Source organism: Rhodnius prolixus, unplaced genomic scaffold, assembly GCF_049639745.1.
Source record: "Rhodnius prolixus isolate KJV_2025 unplaced genomic scaffold, Rpr scaffold_6, whole genome shotgun sequence".
In the NCBI taxonomy this organism is placed as follows: domain Eukaryota; kingdom Metazoa; phylum Arthropoda; class Insecta; order Hemiptera; family Reduviidae; genus Rhodnius; species Rhodnius prolixus.
The window spans coordinates 36,574,318-36,592,919 of record NW_027411634.1 but is presented as its reverse complement, the minus strand read 5'-3'; the positions used below and the strand labels follow the sequence as shown (position 1 = coordinate 36,592,919).

General features: G+C 33.5%; 1 protein-coding gene across 3 annotated transcripts in view; it reads left to right on the top strand.

Annotated features, from left to right (window-relative positions):
* The window catches only part of LOC141460860 (M-phase inducer phosphatase-like), a 107,449-nt gene that overhangs the window by 30,707 nt on the left and 58,140 nt on the right, over nucleotides 1–18,602 (top strand). The window contains exon 1 of one of the 3 annotated variants that reach the window (XM_074141276.1): nucleotides 10,244–10,480. The exons of the other annotated variants lie outside the window; for them this stretch is intronic. Coding sequence (XP_073997377.1) covers nucleotides 10,479–10,480 — 2 coding nt within the window. The 5' untranslated portion in view covers nucleotides 10,244–10,478. Of the gene's footprint in view, nucleotides 1–10,243; nucleotides 10,481–18,602 lie in introns of those variants that run through there. 3 annotated transcript variants of the gene reach the window in all.

Below are 18,602 nucleotides of genomic sequence, written 5' to 3'. Positions count from 1 at the left end.
AATAGGATTTTTTGTAAATACAAATCTATACAGTAAATTTATTTTTTGAAATTTGCCGCCATTATCCAAACATCCATTGAACCTCCCGGAATCTTCAATGGTCTACAGCCACTACGGTCCATTAAACACTGTTGTAACCAGTAATGGTTTCTTAGTTGCTCTATATAGATTTAAATACGCAGAAAGAATTTTTTCTGTTAAAAATCTACAGAATAAGTTACAATTCTACGACCACACAACTAACTTTTTTCTTGAATGAAAACTAGAAGTTCTCACAAAGGCGTTTTAGACATTCCTGCACTCTTCATCGGTACAATGGAGTTAACTTTAGCTATACTGTTGCAGGAAAACTCAAGGGTGAACTACTCACTGGACTGCCCTTTTTTCACTATGGTTTTTCTCGGTGAGGAGAAGTAGGAGTCTTAACTGCTCGTTTGAGCAAACCCACTCCTCCTCGTATTGCTCTCATTATATCTACTGAAGCTCTACAAGGATTCTAGTTATGCTCTCCATTCATCGCTCCGAGTTGTTTTAAGGATGACTCCTTTAAAGCTGTTTAGGGAATTTCTTAAAAGAGAAGGGAGTTTGTAAGGTATAATCATTTGATGGACTACGGAATTAATAGTAAAATTGGTCTCAAAATAAAACTTGGAAGTTTTCTAAGGGGGATACCCTTGGAATCCTAGTAGCGGTCCAGGCTCTCTAGGGATTGGTATTTACAAACAGCTATTGTTCGGCAAGTGTTATTCAGTTAGCTATTCTATTAGTTTTACTTAAAGCTTTCCAATTTCGCTTTAAATACTATTTCAAAAACAAAAATACAGATAAAGAAGCATAATATGTTTTCGAAATGACAAATTTTATTAGGCTCGTATTTAAAAGCTAAATTCTGTTGATTATTGAAAAAGTGTAGAAATCCCGCGCTTTTTTCCCCCTCTCTTACACATTTTTTTTTGTTTTGTTTCCTAGTTTTGTACCTAAAACTGCCTTCATAGCTTTGTGTGCGGGAGTTAAGGGCGGGAAAACTACAGGTCCCACTGTTCAACAAGCAAATATATTCAAGTAGTTTTACTACCTGGCTTCTTTTGTAAATTCATGTACGCTTGGTCTAACAATTTCATGCACTACCAAGTAATAACTATTTACACAGAAATTAGTGCATATACCCACATAAAAAAAAGGATTACGGTTTGCTATGGTTTACTAGAGAGGGAGAGAGAAGGTATTGGAACAAGAAAGAAAAATGAATGCGCTGAACACTTCCTTGAATGTGAGCTATTTCTTCCGTTTGGTTGGTATGCGTGATTTCTCTTGCTGCAACTTGTTGAAGGATTTCATTTGGATCTATTTTTCTGAAATAATGGATTTAGTTTTTTTTTCTAATTAACGTAAATGTCTGAAGATTTTTTAATTAGGAAATCCTTCTTCCAATGTGTGCGGCCTTCAAGAATAAGATGTACTGCTGCTTGTGGTACCGGTATGAAATTCTTCACGACATTTTCTTAAGATTTCCAGTCCAGTTACTTGCCTTTACTTTTTTTTTTCTTCTTCTTCTAAGGAGCCAGTTGATGTTCAGAGAGGATTCAATATCCGTTGGTAATTGAGTCGCTTGAAATTCCAAGAAAAATTTGGTACAGAATGAAATAAAATCATTCAGTAGTTTGGGAATGTAGCAAATACTGCCCATTGCCTGTTTTAACCATAATTTTACGCTGAAATTCGCCTACAATGACACAATATGGCTGCCTTTGACGTAAAAGCCGATAAAGAAAGGGACGGAAAGTTTAGAAATTGCAACTAAATGTTAGAATCATAATCCAGAACTAACCATAAAAATTTATGTCTGACATAATTATATAGTGAACGTGATCCGTTAACTCCCACGCCCATAAACATCAATATACATTTATCATTCTACCCATCTTGAAGGTTTTTTGGCAGACAATAAACTTGATTTAAAGTTAGGAGTTGAACATGGAATAGTTCCCATAGGATCTGAGGGAGTCCCTTTAAAAAGGTTAGAGAGGCCGATGTAAGGCGACAGGTTGTCTGGGCTATTGTGTAGAAAAGGGCTCAGCAGGTAAGGTGTCATTTCTCTCCGCCAACAACAAGTGACTATGGGAACAGATAGGAAACCTAAGGGCCTTCTATCAAACGAAGGAAAAATTTTTCCTAGGAAAAAAAACTCATGGTTGAAAATTTAAATGGATTTCATAAAAGAGAGAGACAAATATATCCCCCCTCCGGTAGGAGTGGAAAGTAGAATTGGCCTCTCTAGTCAAGAATCTTCCTCTATTCTTCTCAATCTATTTAACTTTGAACAAGAAGAAATGCCGGCCCAGAAGATTGTGGGTATTTATTCCGTCTAAAGTGGTATTTCTAACTGCAGAGAAACAGGATACCCCAAAACAGTGGTCTCACGGTTCACTGGATATTAGGACCAACCGCATACGGAAGCGTATTATTTTCAAATCTTTCTTATACTTTTTCTCAAGAAACCTGGTGGTCAGTTTTTTCGCGGACCGGGTGGTCATTGATCAGGGTTCTGGATGGACACACAACGATAATAGGGAAAGTATTTCGGCGAGAATAATATTCTTCTTAGTGCGTATTCTTTATATCTGGCATTTGGGATGTCGAGGATAAGTCGAGTAATGTCTGAACGACCTTACTGATAGATAGATACTTGGTACTATGGAATAATGAAGTAACGTAGGTTTATGACGAAGAAAACTGACTGTTTTCGCTCATTCAACTGTAATTGCAGTTACGTAATTAGATGTTCTTGAGGATGGTATGGAAAATGTTAATCTTACCGTCATTTTATATATACGTTTGCTGTTAATTTTTGCTTAAATATTATCTAAATTACGTTAGAACCGATCAAAATATTGAAATGTTACTTAAAAGAAATCCTTGAGTTAACTGCTCCTAAGAGTTCTGCTTCAATAGAGTAACTCAGATTATAATTGCATTTATTTTTTAAAGTCACAAAAAAATTAAAGTCCTTCGGATACAAGCTAGGAAATCTGTTCAATTAAAGTGCACTTTCCATCTGCTGAAGTTCTTCGAAACTGGAATTATGGTCTTATAATTGATTCTTATAATTTATTACTCAGGTGATAAGGTCGCATACATAACACTGAAATGGCTCAATACAGGATGTTGTAACCAACGGATCCTAAAAATGCCAAAATAGCATTCGGTTTTTGAGTTCTGATAGGTACATCTTCCAGACAGACAGACACACATTAGTTAAGAACACTTTTTCATATTCAGGAGATTACGTGAAAGGAAAATAAAAATCTTCTACTGGTGAAAATTGGGTGTTTTCCGATGAAATTTGAAATTTGGTTTCTTAGTTTTTTGTACTTTTGGTTAGTGATAAGTGAAATCTTAGAAATAGCAAAATGTTCTTTGTTATAAATTTTATGGTTGAATGGTAGATTGTTTGGGAGAGGTTACAAGGCATTATTTATTGTGTTGTAAGATATTAGTGGGAGACAGCCGACTGGGATTGAAGAATCCCTCCTGATGCTGTTGAAGGGAACAAGTGCATCATTAACCTGTGGTAGTAACAATGGGCGACTAGATGATGTAGGTGGGAATACTCTACCTGGACTGTTGAGCGCCAAGGTTGTGTTGTTAGCCGCATTCTTGTGCATCCAACTTGGCAACAACAGGTGAGATCCACAACAAAAAATAGCATTCACCTTGATGCTGTATCTTGTCTCTGCGGTTTCTTTGTCGTCTTTTGCGAATCTGGTGGCATACTTCCGCATCCTGTACCACTATTTCCGTATCTTTTACGATGGATTAGTTTATTGGAAATCTGTTGTGAAAACTCGTACGTTCTAATCTTAGTATTATTCTGAAGGGGCTGTAACCCACAAAATTTCATTAAAACTCCGAACATTTGAGTTATGTTACATTTATTAAAACTGTCCGGTAGGACAGTTGTATAAGGGTTGATCGTCAAAAACTGCACGAAAAAGCGTAACGTTGAAAAACACCCAACTTTGACAATTTTTTTCTCTTTTTCTATAAAAGATAAAATTCCCAAATTTTCTTTAAATTATAGGGCAAACCCTCCTTTATCACTGTAATTTTTTTGTAACGACCCAGATTTAATAGGTTTCGAGAAAAAAGTTGCCGAAAATGAGCAAAAACGGCTTTTTCAAAAAATGTTCTTGTTCTTGTTCTTCTTGTTCTTCTTGTTCTTCTTGTTACGTTTTTTGTAAACAACGTAGCGCCTAAACGCGTGAACCGATTTTCATGAATGAGGTGTCGTTCGATTCGGAATTTTATGTAGATGTGCCTTTTGGGGGTCTCGATCCTATACATGGAATGGGAGAGGAGTTAGCCCCCTTTATGCATGGCCCCCTCCAAAATTATTATTTTTTTTTTTTTTTTTTTTTTTTTTTTTTTGGCGCATCAACATCTGAGGTTATTAGCGCACGGAGCTTTTTCCAGTGCACTGCCGGCCTCCGGACAGTGTTCTCTCGTTACAGACAACACTGTCCATCACCGGACAGTGAGCTGTAAGAAGCTCCTAGGAAGAGAAAATCTAAGGGTCAGCTGCTGGATTCGAACCCGGGACCTCCGCGTGGGAGTCCAGTATGCTAACCTCATAGCTAATCCCTTCCCTCCCAAAATTATTATTACTAATTACTCTGTAAATCTTGGCCCGATTTTGATAAAATTTGGTAGGATGATAGGGTTAGGGCTCCCCTACGTAACATTAAAGCGGCGATCAGCTCTTACACTTGTTAAGGGGAAGTATAGCAATCGTTTCAAATTATCGACACGTGAACCGACCGAAGTGTCATTCGAATCGAAATTTTGTACAGATTTGCACTTTAAAAGTCTCGACGCCGTGCCTCATAAGGAGGGGAGTTTGCCCCACCCAAATAAGGCCCTTTCTAAAACTATTATTACCAATATTTCTATAACGCTTAGTACGATTTTGATAAAATTCAGCTCGAATAAGTGGTTAAAGCTCCTCTACGTTGCTGATGCTCTTGCACCTACTAAGAGGAAGTACTGCAATCGTTTAAATTATCAATGAGTGAACCGATTTAAATCAATGAATTGTCGTTCGATTAAAAAATCTTTGCCTCTTTGCCTTTTAGGGAGAAGTACTGCAATCGTAGTTTATTTTTCTTACTCCTCTTAAAAGGAAGTACTGAAATCGCAGTTTAATTTTGCTATTTACGTACAAATACCTTCCTATGTTATTCAAAACGCTTTTTCAAAAATATTGTTATTGGGGATGGTTTGGGGAACCGCAACTATAATCATTCTTTAAAAAGATCTCTCCATTGGTAGTTACGGTTCCGACTTAACACCTTATCAGGTTATAATTATAGAATTGCTTATTCCAAATTTTAAAAAAATCTGTAAAGCAGATATGTAACTTTGTAAAATAGACAAAAAGGAAAATCTATCCAAAAGGTACAAAAATCTCCTTAACAAAAACTTACAGTTTAAAATGTTAAGTATAAGGGTTGATTAAACGCCAAAAGGTACACAAATCAGCAAGTACCCAACATTTCATTAATACTTCATTAATATTTAAGTAATTCTACTGCATTAATTTTCATTAATAAGTTATTTTTTAGAATTTATTAGATGTCACAGACCCTTATGCTGGCCACTTCATTTATAATATTTTTTTGTTATAATTATGATAAATCACATATATGTACATGCATGTTAAAGTAGAAAAAGACAAAGTTAGAGTTGGCTACTGTCTTGAATTCCTCTTACCGAAATATTCGTGAGCACAAATAACATACAGTTATAACAAGTAGATTATTCAACAACAATTATGATTTCTCGATTGTAATTTAATTTAGTCCCCCTAATTTTACTTATAGTAAAATACTGGAATAATTAGCTGTCCTAAAAATATGCATATCTTATTTACTTTATATTACATATATACAACATTGTGGGATGAATACCTAGATTGAGAATGTAATTGAAGAAAACTATATTATTTGCGATAAAGCCAGATAATTATTACCTATTATTATAAACGTTTGACTACTTCATAAAATAACAATTACTTTAATCGAAGAATGAACTTAAACCGACGATTTTTGAAAATCATTGATGTATGTTGGTGAAGTTTCTTTTAAAAAAAAGTTTTGAATTTTTTAGCCTCATAATTTTTTTTTAGTTTTTGTAACGTTTTTCTTTTTAACCTGTAATTAATAGTTTCATTATTATAGATAACTAGATATTACAGTCAATCTACAGTGCTACATGAACATATATTTTGTAGACGAAAATGGCCAGCATAAGGGTCTGTGACATCTAATAAATTCTAAAAAATAACTTATTAATGAAAATTAATGCAGTAGAATTACTTAAATATTAATGAAGTATTAATGAAATGTTGGGTACTTGCTGATTTGTGTACCTTTTGGCGTTTAATCAACCCTTATACTTAACATTTTAAACTGTAAGTTTTTGTTATAACTAGAGGCACTGCAGTTGAAGCGGTTTGGACCAAAACCTTATCATTAGTGGGACCTAAAAAAATTATACTAACTGTATTTTTGAGCTACATATGTAAAAAATATTTCCAAAATTATTTTGTAGATTTCTATTTACTATTTATTTCATTGCCTGCCTACATAATTTATTATTATTATTTACGTCCTTAAAAAAATAATAAAATAGAAAAGCCTATATTTCATTTGTTTAATGGTACAATTAATAACACTAAATAAAAATACAATTTCTTGTAGGAATGTTGTTTTGGCGCGCCTAGCATGTTGGGTTTGTTTACATGTATAGTAGAGATCATTGCCGCTAGATGTCAGGATATGTACTAGACTGTAGTTTAGACTCCACCGTTGTTACTTGGTAGATTGATTGAAAGACTATTTTTTTAAATTATTTATTTTCGTAATGCAAATGCATTTTTGTAAGTTAACAAACTCTTATTTGTCCATAGTTATCACTTTCGTCTTTTCCTAAATTAAAATGTTTATATTGTTGTGAGAACATAACTATTTAAAAAATATATATGTACATAATACGGTTAAAAACTAATTTTCCCTGTTTTCTCAGAGCATTATCATTGAACATGTAACTTTTTAATTTTTTATTTTATCCCAGAAAACTTTATATTAATTTCGCTGTTAAGTTATTCAAACTAAATAACAGCGCCACATGGTTTTTATTATTATTAATTCACTATAATGCAACCATATACGTATTCATAATGTAGCCGAGGGAGTACGATCTAATTACGCTGATAAAAATTAACTTAATTGCTTTATAGTGCATATTTTATTGCTTTATATTTTATTACTTTTTTCATATTTTACATTTTTTAACTATTAATAATAATTTTAGTTATAATATTTTTTTTTTATTTTTCTCTTGAAAGGAAGTGATGTAATCATGACAAACTTTCAACAGAGATTTTAACCGGAAATACGTTATGAAAATCAGTAAATCTGATTTAAAAAAAAAAAAGTTTTAAACAGAAGTACCACTTAGCTTAAAAGATTTTTTTTAACTAATTTTGACAACACACTTGGTAAAAATCTTGTATTCCTGTTGATTTACTACTTTTATTTGAATAATTATCCTTTAGAACATTTTAAGGATAGATAGGAGTAGATTTCCTTTAAAAAATTTATTCGCACGTAATGTGCAGTTTCTAAGCAATCTAGATAACTTCAGTAAAAATTAAATATGTCTTAAAAATTATGCGTTTACAAAATTTTTGAATGTTTTATGACGAAGTCGATTCACAAGTGTCAAAAAATAATTTTGTTAAGAATTTTTTTTTCTTCCTTTCTTTATTCCAAAATTAGTTATGATAATTGCGGCGAGTGATAAATAAAAATAGATAAGGGGTTAAGGTACTTTATGGTCACACTCTGTTGAGTTTGCTGTTAGGCCAGGACACAACAGATGTCAGGAAGTTAAACCTTCTGGTTGTGCGCACTTTCCTAGTACATACTGTCCAAAAGATAGGAGAGCAGACGGGAATTTTCTTTGATAGAATTTAGAGTTAATAGAGACGACGTATATTTGATTTCGGTTATTTATCTTCGAGAGATATTCCTTTTTTAATGTATCATGATTGAAAACTTAATTTGGAGTATTTCCGAAAACTTAGAAAACTCTTCAGTGAATCCACACTTTCCGGTTGCGTTATTTCCTTCCAAAGTTGAAATTTCCTCTACTTTACATTATTCCCGCTGAAAACTGCTAAAGCAGCAAATCGCGCCAATTTCACTGGATTGTTATTGGATCTCCGAGAAGCTCAGGGAGCGGGATTATGACTGCCTTGAGGAGGTTTTCTCTATCGATGCCGATGGGTCGACAAGGTTCGCCGATATTTTGGCTTTTTCTAAGAAGGACAAAAAAGCGCTCGTAATAGACCCAACGGTAAGATATGAAACAAACGACCCAAACCAAGCGGAAAAGGTGGATATTGAAAAGAAGGGAATTTATGAAAAGTGTATTCCCTTCTTCAAAGAAAAGTTCCGCGAGGAGTTCGGTGAGAGGGAGTATAGGGTAATGGGCCTTTGGTTCGGAGCCCCGGGAACCCTGCCAAGGCTTACGGTTGATTTTGCGAGAGAGATGGGTTTTTACTCTACCGGCCTCCACAATCTTGCTGAGTCAATTATTTTGGACTCCTTGGGAATTCTGCATCACCATATCTACGGTGCTTAAATCCTAAGGTGACTGTGTAATTATGGATTAGTGACGAGGTCAATATGTATGTCTTTTATATTGACTGGGCATTCCCCTCATTGTTGTTTTTATATATATTTATTTATTTATATTTTAGTTGTATATTTAGTGAATTTTATCTACATGTAAATAGTGATTTTATTGTTATTTATTTAATGCACTACAAGTTGACTCTTTTAAATTAAAAGTTACCCGCAAAACGAGATGCAAGATTATCTGGAGGATTGATATGTAAGCTGTGTTTTAGCAACCTCACGGAGTTAGGCAGCACCGTTTGTTGCTCTTGCAACGAATTGTTTCTCTAACTGCCTTGATAGTTTAAGTTCCTTTTTGTAGATTTTTCGCTTTTAACAGGAAATTATAATGAAAAACGGAAGTATTTCACACGTAATTAGGGTATTATAACGTCATTTAAATTCATTATATTTTAAAAAAAAAACCTGTTGTATTCAACGTTGAAGTAAAAATTAGTAAAAACCACACAGAGGGCTTATTAAAAGACTCTTTTGATGGTATTTAGTTAGGGCTTATTTAGTTAGCACTGGATAACAACTGTGAAGAAGGAATGTTTGTACGTTAGAAAGGGTCCTCCTTTTGGCCGGTCTTGTGGTGTGCCCTAGGGATCATAAAAAAAAAAAAGATACTACGAAGGCACAGTGGGTAGGAGTGATGGGTCCTTCCAGAAGGTAGTTTAAGGTGCCGCCGCCATCAGGCGTCAACCAGGATTATAGCCTTCGTTTTTTTCTAATTTACTCCACTTTTACAGGAATTTCGGCATCTTTGACCTTCTGTACGTTCATATTGTTGGTAATTTTTTGATGGTATCCACTCCTTTGCATTAGCATAAATTGACGGTTAATGCTGTAATTCCTTTCAAATTTTCACCCGTCACTGGAAAATGTTATAAACCTAAAGGAAATGTTTTTGCGGATGATATTTTACTTAAAAGGTTTACTTTGTTCATCTCTGTTGTCTCTTTTAAGTGGATGGGCTGCAAATAATGTAGAATTTTAAATTTCTAAGCGGAAACTTAGGTTTGAGATCCCCAGGTTACCAGAAATTGCTTGAGAATCTCCAGGAAGTTAACTGTCTACTCCACAAAATACATAACCACAAAAAGTTAGTACTTGAGGTTTGGTTTCGAAATACACCGGATGTTCCACGTTAATAGATTACTGATTCTTTTTTTGATTTTCTCGAAAAATCATTTTAGTGATTTCAAAATTTAATACGTTCACAATACTTCCGCTTAAATGAAAAAATAGATATAAGATCTTCATTCATAGATAAATGATTTGTGCTAGACACGACGCTATTTTTAACAGTTTTCAAGTTATTCCATCACTCGTAATATTAAATAAAGTTTTAATGGCAACAGTGTTCAATCAAACACGTTGCATTTATGATCTGCTTATTTATGCAGAAATGCAATTCTACGTACTATGCAAAGTTGTTTTTAAAAGCTATGCGAACAAACAGTTCCAACTAAACACTGCTTATAGCCAGTTTGATCGTTCACCAGTTTTGTAGAGAATATTATTCTAAATCCCCGGGGAGGTTTATATCTCGTGTGAGATTTTACCACCAGCCTCGCCACCTTCTTCTTGTATGATAGGCTTCCTTCAAGGCCATCTTCTTGTCCATGATGTGTTAGTTCTTCTAAAGAACACAGTACACCATACGTACAAACAGATACACTCATCCACAGAGACCAATCATCTCAAAACTATTTACATTAATTTTCCTCAATTATGTGAGTATGTTCATTAATTAAAATTTTCATGGTTTTCTTTTCTCATTTCTAATAATGTCCGTTATCAAAATTAATTATCGGTCACAAACGCGATATTGAAAAACAAAAATGATGCTAACTTGACATTTTTTGACATAATTTAATATACTTATTTCCCCTTAAATTAGAACCTAGGTTCTTGTAAAACCATCCGGGTAAAGGAAATGGTTGATTACATTTGCACTCCGTCAGTAGCGCTACCAACAAATCTGGAAATAATAATTTAAATACGTCAGTTTCCTTTGAATTCTGAACTAAATTTTTACTGGCATTACGTGGTCTATAGAACCGTACATTATACTAGAAGCCTAGATGTGGTACCTCTCTTAAGAAATGTAAAGTTAGAGTTTCCTGCGTTTAATTTTGTATATATTGATTTTAATTATTATTTTTTGTTTAATGTCTAAATTACAAACTATAAATAATTTCAGTTTGTGCGCTATAGTTTCTTGAAAAAAACAAAGTTTATAACTTGAGAACTTTATCTTAAAGAAGTGAGTAGAAGAGAAGGATACAATATATCTGCGTCTAGCGGTGATTTAACGGACATTTCTTGTGAAGTCGTAGAAGATTCAGCCGGTTTTCTCCTCGTGTGTGTATGTTCGTGGTAAGGTTGTGTACTACCTTCTAATTAGGTACCCTGTCTATCCAATACCTGTATGAATAAGGCATTCTTTATTCTCTATGCTCATTGTTGATTGAGCATAAGTTTGTGAACATGAATATAATTTTTTGATTTTCAATATTTTTATTATTAATGAAGTTTAATCAAAAAATTTTCTATTAAATAAATTTCGAATACAAAGAATCAATTTTAAATATTTTAGTATCAACAGATTGCAGCCAGTTTTGGACCCATCACACTTTCTCATCTCATCTACAATCAAATTCCTTCACTAGCACTACCTTGGGTTTAGACTATGACAAAATACTCGTTTGGTTTTCTCAAGCTCTACTTAAGAACTTAACAGAACTTAAAAGATTTTTCCGACAATCTAAAAACACAACAGATAACAAACTTTTCCTGAAAAACAAAAGACTAATATATGTAAGCAAACTTAAACCTCCAAAGATTCCAATCTATGAATCGTTCGCACCATAGTTAACGCTCCTTTCCATTAAACCTCGAAAGAATCCAACTTTTGTGGTCTTCGCACCATAGTTAACACTGCATTCCATTAAATCTCCAAAGAATCTCCAGTCTTTAGAGTGTTCACACCATAGTTTACTCTCCTTACCATCAAACCTCAAAAGATTCCAATCTTTGTAGCCTTCGCACCATAGTTAATGCTCCTTTCCATTAAACCTCCAAAGAATCTCCAGTCTTTAGAGTGTTCGCACCATAGTTTACTCTCCTTACCATCAAACCTCCAAAGATTCCAATCTTTGTGGCCTTCGCACCATAGGTTAACGCTTTCGAAAATATTTTTTGAAAATATCTTTTTCAAAAATAGTCTTGAAGCAGTTTTTTTGTTAAATTGAAAAATGTTATTTTTGTATTTGGTGCACCAGATTAACACTTTATTGGGAGCTCTTCCACAGTCAACTTTCATGATCTGAATCTTAAGAGTACCAAGTATATCAGATTTATATTTTGTTCTTCATCGCATAATTGTTAGTCTTTTTTTTAAAAAAATGATCCTCTATTTTGTGAGTTCGAAGATATACTGGGTTCTCTTCTAACTTTCTGTGGGAATATCGAATGCTCTTTATTTTGCATTTGGACTATCAGCAGTTTCTTCTTCGCTTGGAAATTATAAAATAGTGTTTAAATGTAGCAGCGACCATAGTTTTTTTTTTTTTTTTTTTAAATAAGCGCTTTCTGTTGGAATGGTTGCGAAATTAATTGAAGTGAAATAGAGCATACCTGGAGCACTCTGGAGAAGAGGGAAGTATGCGTTCAATGAACTCCTCGTAACCATCCTGCTGTACTGAAGGTCAGTACCTCGTGGCCAGTGCGAAATCTTCTATGCTTGCTCAATAAAAAGAAAAAATACTTTAATAATAGTACTATTGTTTATTTCATGGGATTTAAGAACTTTATAACTTTTAAGTTATAATCGTTTTCTGTTTATTTTAGAACTTCTATGTTTAGTAAGAAGAATTGCCAAATTTACGATTGTAATCCTACCGGAAGTTGCATTTACGCAATTCAAATCAATTCCCCCCCAAAAAAACGTTGCCAAAAATGGGTAAGAACAGTGTTTCCATTCAGAAATTATTCTTGTGGTTACCTTTTATCGTAAACAACTTAGCGTCTAAACGCTTGTACTGATTTTCATGTATGTGTGGTCATTCGATTCAAAATTTTGTGCATATATGGCTTTTAGGGAGTCTCGACATTGTTGTGCATTTAACGGCCAGCCCCTTAGCTAAGAATAACTCTCGTAAATCTTAGGCTAAGATTAATTTTGGATAAATTATGGCAGGAAGAACTGGTTAGCGCTTCCAATGTGTGGCATTAATGTGCCACCCTGCAAAGTGGGAAGTATTGTAATCGTTTCAAATTATTGATCGATACTTTAATCGATTTTTAAGAATTAAAGGGTTATTGGATTCGAAATTTGATCCTCTTTGGAGGTTAATTTCTCTTTTCTCCTACACTCACAATTGATCTTACCGCTCTTGCAGGTAAATACTGTAATCGTAATTTACTCCCTCCCTCCCAATGGGAAGTACGTAATGTATTCATGTCTTCATCCCTAAACTTTTCTCTCAGTCTCCATGTTTTCCCCCACCAACTTACATTTATATATTGCGTATAATTTTACGTACTTACAAAAACAGTTTCAATATAATTCATGAATCTTTTGAATGAAGTTAACAGACTAAATCAAACGTTCCTGGAATATCGGTTTTATAAAAAAATTTTTTATTTCTATTTTTTGTGAGTTTGAAAAGGCGTCAACCTCCAAGATTCCAAGTTACAGATTTAAAACCGAAAACTAAGCCTCCATAGTTAGGTTACCTACCATGATCTCCAGAGGTATACATTCCCTCACGAATATCTTTTCTCTACTATTGTAGTTTAAAAGTATAATATCTGCAGGAAACGGAGGATAATAGCTGAAGTTATTATTCAACTATTTGAGTGATTAAGTAACATAAGTTTAGTTTACAAATACTACTGGCTGGCCTAGCAATGTTACAGGAAATAACTTTTCGTGATCTGATCGTGCTCTAACTTCTGCTTAATCCTATTCAAATTTAATATACGTAAGTCGTAAGTCTTACGGGAACCTGTACAATCGTTGTACCGATTCCTTGTAGAGATGGTAGGAGAAATATCTACTTTTTTAAAAAAAAAAAACGTCCCGAGTTTTCCTATAAAACGTTTTTGCGTATTATTTTCTCTATGACTCAGTCTGAAATATGGTTGGTCACTTTGTATGAAACGTTTTTTTTAACTTAACGACCCTTTGATTTGAGACTTACTTTATAAGTTTTAATATTAATTAAAACATTTTCTTAGACGTTTTATTTTTACTGCCGAAAAAAGGAAATCGTGGAAACTACGAGATTCGAGAAAATTAACTAAATCCTTTAAAATTCAGACTAGCTCGATTATTTTTATAAATTTGGCAATATTCTTTCTCCTCTTTGGATTAATGAATGACGTCACCAAAAAAAGATGAACAGTACCTACTCTATATTATAAATTAATGTAACATATTCTATCAGAAAATCTTTTGTTAAAAAAAAAAAGTTGTAATGTGGGTTTCTGTTCGGTGGGTGAGTAACTATTAACTACATTACTTGTAGTAATACCATACGCCACATACCGTAATACAATGCCCTGTACGTATTGTAATAAAGTGTTCAATTGAAATGTGGAACAGCCTGAGTTCAATAACTCCTTGAATCAAACAAAAATATTACAACTCCACCGCATGAATGGACATCTGTTAATTCTACTTTCATAAATCATTGTACTTTTTTAAGTATTTCATTGTTAAACTAGAAAAACAATAATAGCATTTGAAATAGTTTTATCGGAAATACATTTTTTATTCCCTTTTATGACAAGAAAAAATAGTATGTATTCATCGGAAGTGCGTAATTTGAGATCCGCCGCTGAATCAGTAAAGTGCTTGTAACTATGTTAGTTGGCTGGCCTGCTTGTGCATCAAGTCAGCATAATTCTTAAACGAAAAAGAAAAAAAAATTCTGTTGAGACCACTACTTTTTCTTACTTTTACTTTGAAGTTACCGGTTAGTTCGAACATTTTACTTATTTTGAACTAAAACAGGAAAAACCTGCCCAAACTCCTCTTCGAACAACTTCTACTCACATTTAAAAAATGAAGTTCTCATTATACTTAGTTCTTGGAAGATTCTAATTGTGGAATAATTTCATTGCCGTCGGACATAGTTGCTAGTTTACGTCATTTGTGTACTCACTTTCTAATTCTGAATGTATCTCCAGCATTTTATTTTGTTTCATTTTATTTAATCTTTATCGTATTTTATTTATTATATCAAAAATATTTATCAATATTTCCGCCGATAGATCTAAGTATAAAATGATATTATTTTGTAAAAGCTAGTAATGAATGCTCAACACAGGAACTACTAAGTGAATTTATCTAGAAAGGATGTTCTTATTTAAAAGCACATAGAACTAAACAGCATTCGTGGAGAATGCTCTCTGTAGGGTACTGATTGTTTTTGTCTATAGCCAACATGTCTTCCGGTCTTAGCTTCAGGACTTATTTTCGTTGATTCTTTGGGTTGAAGCCTTTATTTTATTTTATTTATGTTATTTTAAAAAACTAATGTAAAACTATCAGATGACGTTGCCTTACCATAATTTAAATTTCTTCTAATTTAAAATTTGTAAACAAAAAAGGATATTTGACATCATTATAGCTCCCCCACTCTTTTTGAGAAAATAATTTTAATCAAGACAGCCTAACATATATCCAAGAAAAATTGAACACTGCTTTTACAGTTACAGAAAATTAGAAAAAACAAATCTGTGTATATAATAGATGGTTTAGAACTGTACAGTGTACGATGAAGGCACATTAGAGGAGAGTTGGACTATCTACTCAATAAAGTTATCTAGAAAGATATATGGAAATAAATGGTCAAAAACAGCTGTAACGTTTTTCTTCAAACGTCGTAAATTCTCCCAGGAAAATGCTTCTTAAGGCATTTAAGGATCAATATCTGCTGTGGCGTTGATTAAGTGTAATGTATGGATGTAATGAATCGGAAGGATGGTTGAGCGGAAGAGACATTCAACTGGATGGAAGAAATTATTTTAGTGAATTCCGGTAAAAGAATGCCGCGTGAATGTTTGAACTTGATTATTTAATTTTAATAAAAGAATTAACAAGTTATAGATAAAAGTACATAATTTGGTGCTTTGCCGTAGAGGATACGTGAAGAATTCTAGCCAGAAGCGGCCAAAGGCAGCAAACAACAGCCGGGTCTGTTGAAGAAGTAATTTCTCTTGTAAAGATAACTTAAGGAGTGCAGCAGAGACCTAACATTTGTGGTCCACAGATGCTGGTTTGCCTGGGCTGACACAAAGTACCACTCCTTTAAAAAAATAAAAATATTTTTACTCTCTAACCGTCATAACCGTTACAAAAGCTGGCTGGGCCCAGAGATAAGAGTGGTGGAGGAAGCAAAAACAAGCATGATTTCAAAAATTCAAAAAAAGGAAGTATGTGTGATATCGTCTCCTGTTGGCTTTGTAAACCCAAGTCTTCCAATCATAATCACTGTTTCAATCCCCACTCTGAGAGTTGTGCAGCAGAATGACGGTTAGAAGTGGCGCCCTGGTGGGGGTGTGTAGATGTATGCATGCGAGTCTATAGTTACTACTACTACTAAGACTATAGTGTGTTAGTATGAAATGTGTTTTTATAGTGCGAGTAGTTTGGCCAATAAAAACAAAAACAAGATCTCCTTTCTGTGTGTGCCACATCTGTGTGTAGGACCTGCTCTCTTGCTGCAGCCTCTTTTACCATCCACGTTTCCTTCTTCTCCCATCATCCTTACTACATCATCAAAACCTAACCTTCGTTATACCTTCCTCAGTTGTACAGGTGCTACACATACTGGAGGCTGAGGTTAGCCTTCAATCCCAGACTTCCACCATACTCCAAGATTTCCTTTCCGTAAGTGAAGACCACCTGTCCTTTATATTCTCTCTATCTCGGTCACTCAATCTACCTCACCTATTTTTAAAATACTTGGAACTTTTAATAAATCATTCTCCATCTCTCAAGCTCTGTTTCACTAACAGCCCAACATCACACATGTTCTGCACATAATCGTTTTTAAAAAGAAACATCTGTTGCAATTTTTCTATGTAATATTACAACCTTATTTATAAAATTGCATAGGAAACACAATGTACACATGATACTTTATTGAACTTGCATCTTTTGTTAGTGCATGTTTCTTTATTTCACTCTTAATTTATTTTGTTTATCTTTTATTTTTTTGTTCAAATCTGTTGTTAAGCTACTTAAGAATGTTTTCGCTATTCAGCACTTCCATCAAGTGTGCATTCATTGATGCATTTTTCTGTTTAGCTTTCTGTTTTGTGGGTTATAATTTTGGAAATAATGTCTGACCAATTTGCTACACCATCTGTTAAATTTTTGTAATCAAAATATTGCTTTACAATGCCTTCTGTATTTTATAAACTTTGCAAAAAACACACGTAAATTTCTGTTTTCCATACTTTCTCTTACAGGTTTTAAGTAGATTAAAAATTTTCAATATCTAGTTTTTACTGGAAATAAACATTTTCAGATTTCCTCACTCCTACTACGTGTTTCTCTCTTGATGGAAAACTTTGGTCCGAGTAGATTAAGCTGTTGATCAAATCAGGCTGTTGTTGAGGTAATTTCCAGTACATTTCTTGACAATGTTTCTCTGGTTTAATTGGTTTTCTAAAATTTATAGTCGTTGACACCAGTCGCTGACTATTATGTAACCTTTTTTTCTTTTTTTTTTGTGGCTTTAGCCTTTGGTTAGTGTTTACAGGACTTAGCCTGTCCAATCTCTATCCTTAACGTTTCCTACTATTGTACAGGAGACAAGTTACGATTTGAACCAAAAATGATTGCGCAAATGTTGTGTAAAACGAATCTCTAAAGGTGACAATTTTTTCTTTTCGCTCGCTCAAATCACGGAGTACACACTTTTCTAGTTTTTCCAACTTTCCAAATCTCTGAAAAATCATCCCTAAGATTAGTGTTTACTAATATCCAGTAGTTCGAGTTTTCCTTAACTATTCTTTTCGATTACCGTAGGTTGGACTGATCCGTGGGCTGTCTTCAATATCAAGTGCCCTAGACCGACACTTCATGAACCATCGTTGCATACTGCTTTCACTAACATTATTTCTGTCCCAAATGCAGCATTAATTTTTTTTTAGCTTTTTAGTATCGTTTGTAAGATAGGATGGTGACCAAAATGGTACAGCATGTTTTCTTTACTTAAAAAAATAAAAAAGTAAATAACTTTGGGCTTTCTATAAAAACTAAGAACTTCTCTTTAGGATATTTTATTTAGGATCTTAGTATTCAGATCTCCTCAAAGCATCGACTTCCGTTGGAAACTCGATTACAATATCATGATTGCAGTACTTCCTCTTGAAAGCTTTAAGCGCAAAGAATTAGGTAATGTAATTTACAAAGTTTACTATTCGACTTAACATTTACTTAACTTAATGAAAACTACGTACTACACAAATAACATAAACATTAACATAAATAGCTTAATTTTAAAACGTGTTAATGGTTGTACAGTTCTTATGACTTATTAGAATGCTCATACAATTGCAGTCTTAGTTAAATGTACGTTATTCATTAAGAACATTAATGATTTTTTTCTTTTTAGTTAGTTAAGATTAATGTGAGTTGGGGGTTAAAAAATAAAAATAAATAAAATACAACAAAATTAAGGAGTATAATGTTTAAAAAAATTATATAATCTACAATGGCTGTAGTATTGGTCGTTGTTTTTGGCCTACTTCAGTGGGGCAAAGGTCAAGGATTCTATAAAATTTATTGTGAATACAATTTTTAATTATTAAATTGTGCATTTTTTTTTTTTT